The 14,654-nt window shown below is 56.5% G+C and overlaps 1 protein-coding gene across 1 annotated transcript in view; it reads right to left on the bottom strand.

Annotated features, from left to right (window-relative positions):
• Positions 1-10,397, bottom strand: part of LOC144729810 (serum response factor-like) — a 27,490-nt gene extending 17,093 nt beyond the window's left edge. Inside the window, exons 1-2 of the mRNA XM_078610319.1 lie at positions 9,772-10,397; positions 6,589-6,879 (exon numbers count right to left, since the gene is read on the bottom strand). Of these exons, the coding sequence (XP_078466445.1) occupies positions 6,589-6,879; positions 9,772-10,173 (693 nt within the window). The 5' untranslated portion in view covers positions 10,174-10,397. The remainder of the gene's footprint in view (positions 1-6,588; positions 6,880-9,771) is intronic.
• Positions 10,398-14,654: the final 4,257 nt, after the last annotated feature.

The following is a 14,654-nucleotide window of genomic DNA, read 5'->3' as shown; positions in this document are numbered from 1 at the left end:
CACACACTCACTCTCTCAACACACACACACACTCTCTCAACACACACACACACTCACTCTCTCAACACACACACACACACTCACTCTCTCAACACACACACTCACTCTCTCAACACACACACTCACACTCTCCTAACACACACACACACTCACTCTCTCAACACACAACTCACTCTCTCACACACACACTTACACTCTCTCACACACACACACACACTCACTCTCTCAACACACACACACACTCACTCTCACACACACTCACTCTCACAACACACACACACACACACACTCTCTCAACACACACACACACACACACACTCTCTCAACACACACACACACACACTCTCCTCGCAACACACACACACACACTCACTCTCTTAACACACACACTCACTCTCTTAACACACACACACACTCACTCTCTCAACACACACACACTCACTCTCAGTGGTAGGAGTTTAGCGGTGGAGTTTAGCGGTAGGGGTTTAGCGGTAGGGGTTTAGCGGTAGGGGTTTAGCGGTAGGGGTTTAGCGGTGGGGTTTAGCGGTAGGGGTTTAGCGGTAGGGGTTTAGCGGTAGGGGTTTAGCGGTAGGGGTTTAGCGGTAGGGGTTTAGCGGTGGGGTTTAGCGGTAGGGGTTTAGCGGTGGGGTTTAGCGGTAGGGGTTTAGCGGTGGGGTTTAGCGGTAGGGGTTTAGCGGTGGGGTTTAGCGGTAGGGGTTTAGCGGTGGGGTTTAGCGGTAGGGGTTTAGCGGTGGGGTTTAGCGGTAGGGGTTTAGCGGTGGGGTTTAGCGGTGGGGTTTAGCGGTAGGGGTTTAGCGGTATGAGTTTAGCGGTAGGGGTTTAGCGGTGGGGTTTAGCGGTAGGGGTTTAGAGGTAGGGATTTAGCGGTGGGGTTTAGGGGTAGGGGTTTAGCGGTAGGGGTTTAGCGGTAGGGGTTTAGCGGTAGGGGTTTAGCGGTAGGGGTTTAGCGGTAGGGGTTTAGCGGTAGGGGTTTAGCGGTAGGGGTTGAGCGGTAGGAGTTTAGCGGTAGGGGTTTAGCGGTATGAGTTTAGCGGTGGGGTTTAGCGGTGGGGTTTAGCGGTAGGGGTTTAGCGGTAGGGGTTTAGCGGTAGGGGTTTAGCGGTAGGGGTTTAGCGGTGGGGTTTAGCGGTAGGGGTTTAGCGGTATGAGTTTAGCGGTAGGGGTTTAGCGGTGGGGTTTAGCGGTAGGGGTTTAGAGGTAGGGATTTAGCGGTGGGGTTTAGGGGTAGGGGTTTAGCGGTAGGGGTTTAGCGGTAGGGGTTTAGCGGTAGGGGTTTAGCGGTAGGGGTTTAGCGGTAGGGGTTTAGCGGTAGGGGTTTAGCGGTAGGGGTTGAGCGGTAGGAGTTTAGCGGTAGGGGTTTAGCGGTAGGGGTTTAGCGGTAGGGGTTTAGCGGTAGGGGTTTAGCGGTAGGGGTTTAGCGGTAGGGGTTTAGCGGTAGGGGTTTAGCGGTAGAGTTTAGCGGTAGGAGTTTAGCGGTAGGAGTTTAGCGGTAGGAGTTTAGCGGTAGGGGTTTAGCGGTAGGGGTTTAGCGGTAGGGGTTTAGCGGTAGGGGTTTAGCGGTAGGGGTTTAGCGGTAGGGGTTTAGCGGTGGGGTTTAGCGGTGGGGGTTTAGCGGTAGGGGTTTAGCGGTAGGGGTTTAGCGGTAGGGTTCAGCCGTAGGGCTCTCTGAGGGTTCAGTGTTTCCCAGGGTTGTGGTGAGAGTTCAGTGCTCGGGTTATAAGTGTGTTGAACTTCTTCCCCACCGTACGTAGCCAACTGTGCTAATCGGAGGGCTATGTATGAGGATTAACAGTTCATAGTATGGTTAACAACTAAACTATTACACTATTTTTTATTGTACCAGGTAAATCCCACTGAACTATATAGCTCTTTTTCAGAAACGACGTATAGCAGCCAAATATCTAAACGCATGTTTCTAAATGTGGAGAGAAAAACCGGAGGACCCGGATAAAAATCCACGCGACCACGGAGAAAACATACAAATACCAAATATACAGCAGGCGTCAGGGTCGGGATCGAACCCACGACCACCTGTATACCAGGCGAGGTGGTTAACATCTCTGTGTTCATCGTCACGTGGTCAGAGTTAAGTCTCAGTGTTAGGTGTCCATAGCGTGATGGTTGTGATTCCGTGCTGTGCTTCGGGCTCAGGGCCGTGTTTCTTGGCCTGGCTCAGCTCGGGTTCTGGTCGCTCGGTTGCTGCCAAAGAAGCAGAGCGGCTCAGTCATGGCCCCACTCGGACTGGGGCTCAGCGAAATCCTGAGTACAGATGAAGCCACGCTCAGTTGGCTCAAATTAAGCGCTTGGCGGTGAGCCAGCTCACTTGAGCCAGAGCCGAGCCGAGCCAGAGCCAGAGCCAAACCGAGCCAGAGCTGAGCCACGACAAAGAATCCGGAGCCGAGTGGCTCGGGTTCAGCGCTGGTAGTTTTGAGGTTTGGCGTCAGCGTGAGGATGCGGTGTCCGTACGTTCAGGGGTCACTGTCAGGGGTGGTGGTGGTGGTGCTGGGGATTTGCTGTTCAGACTTGGGGTAAGTGTCACGGAGCCCTATTGTGAGACAAATCCCATATGTCAATCTCCCGCCCCGCCCCCCACTATGAGTGTCCCCGCTGCGTGAACCCATGGCTGCTGGCGTCGTCGAGGAGGTCCCCCTGATGGCACTCAGCTGTCTCAGCCGGTGTCACCTCCCCGGTGTGTCCGGAGATCCCCTGCAGCTGGGGTCAGGAGCGCGGGGGGTGGGGGGGTCAAGATGGGCAGTAGGAGGGAGAGAGGGGCGATGGTGCTGGGAGAGAGAGACAAGAGGTGCGAGAGGGAGATGGATGCGAGCTGGGTGATGGTGGGAGAGGAATACAGAGATGGTGCTAGAAGGCAGAGAGAGAGAGAGAGAGATGGAGCTCAGGAGAGGGTAGGAGGGAGAGGAGAGTGGGGAGGTGGGTGGGTGGTGAGGGGCAGGGGGAAGGTGGGGGGGCTGCTCCGCGGAGCTGCCAGCGCAGAGGAATGCGCCGGCCCGAAATGGCCGGAGACTAAAAAGGGAATAGATGCCATAGCGGAGCGCGCGGGCGGCGACCAACGTGGGGAGGGGGGCACGGGCGCCGGGCGCGGAGGGCGGGCCCAGACCCCCCCTGTCGTCCCGTTTATTCAGCACAACCGATGGGGTCCGTTTCACTTCGTACAGCAGCAGCCCCCAGCGCGGGCGCTGGGGGTTGCGAGGAACTGGAGCTCGACGCAAAACCGTAACGGCAACAAGAGCAGCGGCCACAGCAACTACGACGACGACAACAACAACACGAGAGCAGCGCTGCGATGGTGGCGTTATCATCCTCGCACACGCGCTGCGCACACCACGTGGCACCGGCAACTCCCTGCGCATCACCCCCCCCCCCTCCAAGCCCCCCACCTGAGTTCCCTCCCAGCCGCCTGCCTACTCCGCTCCTCCCCGGTGCGCGAGTGGGATCAGCGCGATGGGGAGGCCGGTAAACGAGGCAGGTAAATGAGGCGGCTCGTGGCGGTGCGCAGGTAAAGCGCGCCTGCTCACAGGGACACCGCTGTGCGCTCGGCGACCCACAGCTGCCCTGCTGCCCATCACACAGCTGCCTAATGACCTGTAACCCAGTGGTGAACGTGGATATTTAGAATCACATTTTGGAACATCGTGCATCTTGCAGCATCCCATGTAAACTACCAGTGTGGCTGTAGGTTCAACTGGAAGTGCCGTGCGGATTTGGAACTTAGCTCAAACCGTGCATAGCTCACCGTGATGAATGGAGGTGCGTACGTCATATGCCGGCCCATTTCCATCACTGTCTGCACCCCACCACACCTGTACAGTGAACCTCACCTGCACCCCACCACACCTGTACAGTGAACCCCACCTGCACCCCACCACACCTGTACAGTGAACCTCACCTGCACCCCACCACACCTGTACAGTGAATCTCACCACCTGCACCCCACCACACCTGTACAGTTAATCTCACCTGCACCCCACCACACCTGTACAGTGAACCTCACCTGCACCCCACCACACCTGTACAGTGAACCCCACCTGCACCCCACCACACCTGTACAGTGAACCTCACCTGCACCCCACCACACCTGTACAGTGAATCTCACCACCTGCACCCCACCACACCTGTACAGTTAATCTCACCTGCACCCCACCACACCTGTACAGTGAACCTCACCTGCACCCCACCACACCTGTACAGTGAATCTCACCACCTGCACCCCACCACACCTGTACAGTGAACCTCACCTGCATCCCACCACACCTGTACAGTGAATCTCACCACCTGCACCCCACCACACCTGTACAGTTAATCTCACCTGCACCCCACCACACCTGTACATTGAACCCCATCTGCACCCCAACACACCTGTACAGTGACCCCCACCTGCACCCCACCACACCTGTACAGTGACCCCCACCTGCACCCCACCACACCTGTACAGTGAACCTCACCTGCACCCCACCACACCTGTACAGTGAACCTCACCTGCACCCCACCACACCTGTACAGTGACCCCCACCTGCACCCCACCACACCTGTACAGTGACCCCCACCTGCACCCCACCACACCTGTACAGTGACCCCCACCTGCACCCCACCACACCTGTACAGTGAATCTCCCCTGCACCCCACCACACCTGCACAGTTAATCTCCCCTGCACCCCACCACACCTGTACAGTGAACCTCACCTGCACCCCACCACACCTGTACAGTGAACCTCACCTGCACCCCACCACACCTGTACAGTGAACCTCACCTGCACCCCACCACACCTGTACAGTGAACCTCACCTGCACCCCACCACACCTGTACACTGAATCTCACCACCTGCACCCCACCACACCTGTACACTGAATCACAGCTGCCTACAGCGGCCCCACCAGCTCCGTGGCTGACCCATGTGCCACGACCGCATCTTCCTGTGCCACAAAACTTGAGATAGTTCGACATAAAGCAGCATCGAGGTCGACTCATGGCCCACCACTCACCGGTTCACGACGGTCACTCGCTCATCGGTCGCCTGTGTGTCCCCCTCCTCTCGCTACTGCCATGGTTTACGGTTCGCGTGAACGTCGCCCATCGATTTCTCCACCCGCGTTGAGAACTCGGTCTACCAGACACTGACTCTTTAGTCCCGCCCATACTGTGTTCAACCAGCACAGAGTCACGCAAATATATTCACTCAACTCACTCCCTTACTCACCCAATCACTCACCCACTCCCTTACTCACCCAATCACTCACCCACTCCCTTACTCACCCAATCACTCACCCACTCCCTTACTCACCCAATCACTCACCCACTCCTCTACTCACCCAATCACTCACCCACTCCCTTACTCACCCAATCACTCACCCACTCCCTTACTCACCCAATCACTCACCCACTCCTTTACTCACCCAATCACTCATCCACTCCCTTACTCACCCAATCACTCACCCACTCCTTTACTCACCCAATCACTCACCCACTCCCTTACTCACCCAATCACTCACCCACTCCTTTACTCACCCAATCACTCACCCACTCCCTTACTCACCCAATCACTCACCCACTCCTTTACTCACCCAATCACTCACCCACTCCTTTACTCACCCAATCACTCACCCACTCCTTTACTCACCCAATCACTCACCCACTCCCTTACTCACCCAATCACTCACCCACTCCTTTACTCACCCAATCACTCATCCACTCCCTTACTCACCCAATCACTCACCCACTCCCTTACTCACCCAATCACTCACCCACTCCTTTACTCACCCAATCACTCATCCACTCCCTTACTCACCCAATCACTCACCCACTCTCTTACTCACCCAATCACTCACCCACTCCTTTACTCACCCAATCACTCACCAACACTCCTCTTTCTGCTTCTTCCCTCCGCCACTGCTCTACTTCAGAATTCCCTCCCGCGTCTCCTCTCCCAAGCTCGTCTCACAAATAACCTTGCTCAGGTCAGGCAGCGTCTTAACTCCTTTGTCTATTACAACTTGGATGGTGCTGTTTGTTACCGGCCACGTCAGGATTTGGGCCTGTGAGCCTGGTCTCGGAAACAAAAGTATCGTGTCGTTTGTAGATATAACTCGCTGGCACGTCCCTACTAGCTTCATGGCTCATCGGATTCCTCCAGGATAAATAAACATTGTGATTCTGAATATTTAAATAAATAAATAAAATCCTCGTAGAGCCTTTAACAAACTATCGGGGCAAGTGCTGTTAGCGAGCGCCTATGAAGGCCGACACTACACACGAGGGGGTGGGTGGCCAACACCACGCCCGGCCGCCTTTGTCTCCCTAGTGGCAATGTTTACACACCGCACCAGGTACTCATTTGAGGCTGAGTCGACCTAGGGGAGGGCCCAGGACCATTCAGATAATCACCGGTGTTGGCCCTGAGCGAGAATCGAACTCGGTGGCCGGGTTTGTAGCGCAGCGCGCTAATCGCGACACAACCGCGACACGACCGCTCACACACACGCGCGCACACACACACACGCGCACACACTCGCTCTTCTCCCCCCCCGCTACCCCCCAACACCCACCGCTCCCACCTTGCTGTCCTCCATGATGTCCGGCTCCCCGATCTGGTAGCTGAGCTCCGTCTCCTCGAACCCGCTGGCGCTCATCCTCTGCTCGGCGCCAGGGTCAGGTGCCGTGGCGGCGGCCGCCGTGGGCCGAGGCGGCGAGTCGGGCGAGTTGAGGCACGTCTGGATGAGCGCCTTGCCGCTCTCGCTCGTGATCATCGGCTGCAGCTTGCGCGTCGCAAACGTGTACACGTGGCCCGTCTCGCTGGCCACCAGCAGCATCACCTGCGTGCCGGTCAGCGTGGACAGCTCGTACGCCTGCGGGGGGGGGGGGGGCAGCACGAGGATGGAGGCACGACACGTGTATGTTGAAAAAGGGCCATTGCCCGAAACGTTATCGATGACATACACTGTGTTTCCAACCCCCACCCCCCGCACCCCCTTTAAGGCGGCAGTGTTATTGACGGATGTCTGGAGTGTTCGTGTTCTTTTTGACGGATCGTTAACGACGCACAGATCATCCTGTGGCCAGGTCGCTTCTGAAAAAAAAGCGTTCAATAGCTCAGTGGGCCCCTTACACCCCGGCAAAATAAAATAGTTTCAATGAACATGAATGATGCGACCACCTGCTGATCGGTGTGTGACCATCGTGGGTGATTAACAGACGTGAGGGACGGGATTAATCACGTGACCGACACACGTGGGGGGGGGGGGGTGCGACTGATGATTGACACGCGGGTGATGCGGCTAAGACAGCCGCGGCTGACGGCCACGTGGTTCGTGACACACAGAGAGCTCGGCCATCACCACCCTTCCCTCCACTCCCCCCCACCGTGCCCCCCCCACTTCGTGCCCCCCCCACCACTTCGTGCACCCCACCCCCGTCCCACTTTCACCGCCGCGTCTCCAGTTTCTCGCGGACGCGCGTCACGTGTCACGTGTGCGACGCAGACTTCGCTTCAAGTGTCACACGAACACACACTACCAACACTAACACACATACTTACACACTAACACACTCACACTACCAACACTAGCACACACTACCAACACTAACACACATACTTACACACTAACACACTCACACTACCAACACTAGCACACACTACCAACACTAGCACACACACACTAGCACACACACACTACCAACACTAGCACACACTAGCACACACACTACCAACACTAGCACACACTAGCACACACTCACTACCAACACTAGCACACACACACTACCAACACTAGCACACACTAGCACACACACTACCAACACTAGCACACACTAGCACACACACTACCAACACTAGCACACACTAGCACACACACTCACACTAGCACACACTAGCACACACACTCACACTAGCACACACAAGCACACACACTACCAACACTAGCACACACTAGCACACACACTACCAACACTAACACACACACACTACCAACACTAACACACACACACTACCAACACTAACACACACACACTACCAACACTAACACACACACACTACCAACACTAACACACACACACTACCAACACTAACACACACACACTACCAACACTAACAAACACACACTACCAACACTAATACACACACACTACCAATACTAACACACACACACTACCAATACTAACACACACACACTAACACACTCACACTAACACACACTACCAACACTAACACACACAACCAACACTAACACACACAACCAACACTAACACACACAACCAACACTAACACACACACACTAACACACACACAGTAACAACACTAACACACACTCACACTAACAACACTAACACACACACACACTAACAACACTAACACACACACACACTAACAACACTAACACACACACACACTAACAACACTAACACACACACACACACTAACAACACTAACAACACTAACACACTAACAACACTAACACACACACACACTAACAACACTAACACACACACACACTAACAACACTAACACACACACACTACCAACACTAACACACACACACTAACAACACTAACACACACACTAACAACACTAACACACACACTCACTACCAACACTAACACACACACTCACTACCAACACTAGCACACACTCACACTAGCACACACGAGCACACACTAACACAGCAACACTAGCACACACTAACACAGCACCACACTAACACTAGCACACACTAACACACATCACCCATATATCATTGATCAGACTGTTGGGGCAAGTGCTGTTCGCGAGCACCTATGAAGGTCGGTCAGGTGGGTGGCCGCTACAATGCCCAGCCGCCTTTGTCTCCCCAATGCTGATGTTAACACACCTTACGAGGTACTAATTTAAGGCCGAGTTAACCTAGGCGAGGTCCAGAACAGGTTCAGATATTCGTCCCCGGTGTTGGCCGTGAGCGGCAATCGAATTGCAGTGGCTGGGTTCGTAGCGCAGTGCCCTAACCACTGCGCCACCGCTCCTTATAACGGAGCGGTGGTGCAGTGACAAACGACGCACTCCAACGCAAAGATCCCCCGTATAGGCTTAAGTCTGTTTGGGCAAGTGCTGTTAGCGAGCACCTATTAAGGCCGGCATGGCACACGGGGGGAGGGTGGTCAGCACCACGCCCGACCGCCTTTGTCTCTCCAGTGACAATATTTACACACCGCACCATGTACTTATTTGAGGCCGAGTCGACCTAGGGGAGGCCCAGATCCGGCTCAGATAATCGTCGCCGGTGTTGGCCGTGAGCGGGAATCGAACTCGGCTCGCCGGGTTCGTAGCGCGGCGTAGCGCTGACCGCTACCCCACCGCTCCCCAGCCCTCTCATGCACCACAGTCGTCCATCAGCACCACCACCACCTCCACCACCACCACCACCACCTCCACCACCACCACCTCCACCACCACCTCCACCACACACCCCGTTATTGCCTTCAACCCGACTATTGGGGCAGCAGCAGCACCATCGTCACCATCATCATCATCAGCCCCACGACCACACGCGCGCATCACCGTCACCATCAGCAGCACCACGACCACACGCGCGCACCACCGTCACCACCGTCACCACCGCACGAACGCGCGCAGCCCGATCCGACCCGAGGTGACCAGGACCCGCTCACGACCCCGATGATCTCGAGCGAGATCTCAAGACCGTGACCTCCCCCCCCCCCCCCCAGGGGCCCACCTCTCCTCCCGGCGTCCCCCCGGCCGCCCCCCTCACCTTCTTCATGATGCCCGTCTTGCGCTTGCTGAACGTGGTGTACCGCCGCAGCTTGTTGTCAATGAACTCCATCTTGATCTTGACGCGGCCGCGCGTCTTCTTGCCGGGCTTGAGTCCCGTGGGCGCCACTCCGCGCCCCGGGTCCATGGGGTCGCGCCCGGGGAAGCAGGGCCCCCCTCCCCCGGAGACGCCGTCGCGGCCGGGACCCCCCCCCTGGGCCATCGCCACCGCCCCCGCCGCCGCCTCGCCGCTGCCGAGGCTGTCGTCGTCGTCGCTATCGTCAGAGGCCCCCTCGGACATCTTGCAGTCGGAGTGACCCCGCAGGGAGAGGCCGGAGCCGGCCGCGGGCCCCCTATTGGGGCCCTCCATGCGAGGCGCGGAGCGCGAAACGGGTGCCTCCATGCGGGGCGCGGTCTCCCGGCCCCGAGTCGCACGCGGCCGCCGCGCGCGGCCCCATAAACACGCGCAGCACGCGTGTCACGCCGCGCCGCGAAAGTAGTGCGCGCGCGTCCGCCGGCTCCCGGGGCCCGAGGCCGCGGCCGAGAGCCCCGGGCAGGGTCCCGACGGCCCCGGCGCGAGCGGCGGAACTTGTTGCGAGGCCACGGCGAGTTTGGCCCGAGCGCCGATCGGATTTGCGCTTCACGCGGCGGAGCGCTCCGGCCGGCGTGAAGCGGTCATTGCCATTTATAGAAGCCGAGTCCCATGTTTGGTATTTGATGCCCAAACAAGGAGCGCGACGGCGCGCGCGCCGCCTCCGCGTGACGTCACAGGGAACCCTGCGAGGGGCTTCCCCCGCCCGGTGGATAGCGAGCGACAGTCACCAACCCCGTTACTCTGTCGCCAGGATTACATCTCCGTTACTATGTTACCAGGATTACACCCCGTTACTCTGTCACCATCCCCGTTACTCTGTCACCAGGATTACCACCCCCGTTACTCTGCCACCAGGATTACCACCCCCGTTACTCTGCCACCAGGATTACCAACCCCGTTACTCTGTCACCAGGATTACCAGCATCGTTACTCTGTCACCAGGATTACATCCCCGTTACTCCGTTACCAGGATTACCATCCCGTTACCCTGCCACCAGGATTACCACCCCCGTTACTCTGCCACCAGGATTACCAACCCCGTTACTCTGTCACCAGGATTACATCCCCGTTACTCCGTTACCAGGATTACCACCCCGTTACTCTGCCACCAGGATTACCATCCCCGTTACTATGTTACCAGGATTACACCCCGTTACTCTGTCACCATCCCCGTTACTCTGTCACCAGGATTACCACCCCCGTTACTCTGCCACCAGGATTACCAACCCCGTTACTCTGTCACCAGGATTACCAGCATCGTTACTCTGTCACCAGGATTACATCCCCGTTACTCCGTTACCAGGATTACCACCCCGTTACTCTGCCACCAGGATTACCACCCCCGTTACTCTGCCACCAGGATTACCAACCCCGTTACTCTGTCACCAGGATTAAATCCCCGTTACTCCGTTACCAGGATTACCACCCCGTTACTCTGCCACCAGGATTACCATCCCCGTTACTCGGTCACCAGGATTGCCACCCCCGTTACTGTCACCAGCTCCGTTACTCTGTTACCAATCCCGTTACTCTGTCACCAGGGTTACATCCCCGTTACTCTGTCACCAGAATTACATCCCCGTTACTCTGTCACCAGGATTACCAGCCCCGTTATCAGCACTGTTCACCGCACTGCGAACGACAAAGCCCCTCCCCCTCCCCGCGCCTCTGCCGTGTTTACCAATCCGCCACGTGACGCAATAAACAAGCGGACGATTCGCCTGGCTGACCACATTTGTCTCTCCACGTTACATAAATACAAGTTTGCTTTGCACAATTAAAGCAAGCATCGGTTCGATACAAGCACACTCTGGACCGGTATCGACATTCATCGTTTCATCAGCAGAACCAGGCGTGCTTGAACCAAGTGAAGTGTCACGTGTCTCTGTTTGACACGAGTCTTAGTTCCTGCAGAGTTGAAGGGTGTGGATTCAAATAGGGTTTGGCGGTCAGTGGTGGCACCCGCTTCCTGCGTGAAACAGTGCAGGAGTTCTGCAGACATCAACAAACATCAACAATAACATCATCATCATCACTAACACGCCACATGCTCGGCGTCACAGCTGATGACAGCGTCGCGTGGGCAGAGGGCCCCTCACCCCGCCCCGCTGCGGTCGAGCACTGAAGGAGGAGAGGAGGAGGAAGAGCAGCAGGAGAACGAAGAGCGGGAGGAGGAGATGAGCGGGAGCAGAAGACACGGGAGGAGCAAGGGGAAGACACGGGAGGAGCAGGAAGATGAGCGGGAGGAGGGAGAGGAAGATGAGCGGGAGGAGGTGGGGGGGATGAGCGGGAGGAGTGGTGGAGGAGGAGCTACTCCGCGCTCAGCTCCATGTTTAGCCTCGTCTCGCCGCGCGTCACCCTGGCGCGCTATAATTACCCGTGAGAGCGGGGCTCCGAGCCCTAATAAGGAGCGGGGCGGCTCCCAGGGTCGCGAGCCCAGTCCCTTTGGCCCGGCTCCCGTCAGGGGCTGGGGCGGAGCGCAGGTGGAGGAGCCGGGAGGGATAACGGCACCAAGCTTCGAGGAGGAGCCTCCAGCGCTCTCCGACCCATCAACCCCCCTGTGAACCATCCAACCTGCAGCGTGGCACCACAGCTCGCTAGCATCTCGAATGCACGCGCGTCACTCGGCACGGGGTTCACTGTCAGCGTAGCCGCCGTTGGCCAATCTCACGCCTCACTCTGGTCGCTCCTTCATTGACCCATTGTCGAGCGTGAGAAGGGCGCGACCGTGACCCCTACACACTGACCCCGGGCCCTAGGAGGGCGCGGGGAGGAGGGTGGGCACACTCGGCTCTCACTCTCTCAGCAGCCCCACTGGCGAATCCACGTCCAATCCTCACTCCCATGGCAGGGCCCAGTCTCTTCATAGGATGACCACCTTGAATACCCACGGCAGTATTTGAATACCACCAGAACCATCCACACCACCAACGCCACTCACACCACTCTCACACAACCCACACTGTCATTCATCACTTAAGTGGCAGTGATGTCTTCACTTGCCTCGCTGTCGGCAGGTCAAGGGACAGACCCCGGTGTTTTAGGACGACTGACTGAGATGACTGGTAAGATGCTCCACCTGTGCCAACTTGCTCATTCGAGCCGTCCGGCGCTCTGCTCGTTGTCAGCGTCGCTCCTCCGTCCTCCGTTGTTACTGGAGGCCACCTCCCACTGCCTTGTAGCCTCAAAGTGCACCTAGCCTGGCACTGCACAGTATCGTCTTTCACAAGCTTCCTCCCAGAGGCTGATCTTGACCCTGCTGGTGCCAGTCATCTTCAAGTCAACTCTGCTGCCACGTCTTTCGGTACCAAATCAGTCCATCTCTTCTCTAGCCCGTGCCATGTCCGTTAAGCAACCTCTATCCGGCCAAACAAAAGCTGCTTGGTCATGCTGTGGCTGAGCATGCGGACTACATCACCCAGTCAACATAGCCTCGCCTGCCGAAGGAGCTCGCCGATGGGAGTGTCCAGATGAAAGAATCTGTGAGCTCCTCACACGATCCAGTCTGGTTAAACCCAGGATGGATTGCTGGCAGGCCAGCCTGAATTTGTAAAACCGTTCCAGATGTTCATATAAAGGGGTCGACGTTTCTCAAGCAAAGAGAAGGGAGGGCATAACTGTGGTCCAGAAGACTGGGAGCAACTTCCACACAGCTGATGAAAAGATAGTGCCGCTCGACTGATTGGGAAAAAGAACATCTGCTGGCAACACACAGCTGGTCAATACAACATTGTTCAGGTAACGGAACTTCTTCACTCTCTCGACAAGCACCCAATTGTTGATGGAAAGTTGAGAACATTAAGTGATCGAGGACACTGGGTACCTCGGCAGGTGCTTTGTTTTGGTGGGGTTTATGGCAGGGCTCTGCCTATTTGGGCAGCAGTGTCCACCTCCTGCCCGGCTCCAACTCTTCTCGTAGAGCTGTTGTGTGAGGGTAAGGGGGGGCACCATACCACTGACAGACCGCTAAGCACAGTGGACTTGCGGGAGCCAAAATGGACATTTGGTCGTGTCGGGCCAACCCCAGCAGCCGCCTAGCACCGTCCATACTCCCAACTCCTTCTCAGACTGAGCAACGATTACCAGATCATGAGCAGACATGGTTGACCCGTAGGGAACCATCATCCCTTGACCGCACCCAGGAGTAATGCGGCCAGCAGACGAGAGCTCTGTGTGCTCACTGTCTACTAAAATAATACCCGCCCCAGCCGCAGCAGCAGCAGTAGCCGGTAGACATCTCACGCCGCCGCTGTTCGTGCAACAGTCAGCCCAGAGCTCTGACCCTGCACCGCCTTTATATACTGTCCTCGACATGACGCTCCTCCTCGAACCAGAGCCACCCATCCTCTTCATTGCTCACACCCCCTCGCCGGTGTGGGGGAGGCAATCAACGGAGAGCAATTGGCTAAACAATGTAATCCAGCTACGGATCAGGACTACAAGCTAGAGTGCACAAATTCCCACTCGTGTGTTTAACAAGGTTTAATAACCTTAATACCACGTGTACCTATAAATTACTCGTGTCTGTGTGTATTGTGAGCCTCATGACTCAGGCATTATTGACCAGCCTCCCATTGTATCTGTACCACAGGGAGCCACGGATCGGATGGTTTAACGAACTACGTGTCCATTACCTCAACAACACCCGCACCACCAACACAACGAACAACACTCAAACTACCACTAACAACCGCCATTCGCCACGAAGTGGCTGTGACGTCACTACGGCGATTGTGCCAGGCTATGTGCACGTTAAAATCGACGTGAAATGTCAAACGCCCGCTGGCAGG

This window comes from Lampetra planeri, chromosome 33 (genome assembly GCF_965212315.1).
Source record: "Lampetra planeri chromosome 33, kcLamPlan1.2.h2, whole genome shotgun sequence".
Taxonomy (NCBI): domain Eukaryota; kingdom Metazoa; phylum Chordata; class Hyperoartia; order Petromyzontiformes; family Petromyzontidae; genus Lampetra; species Lampetra planeri.
Note: the sequence above shows the minus strand (reverse complement) of the source record. Positions and strands in the feature narration are given on the sequence as shown.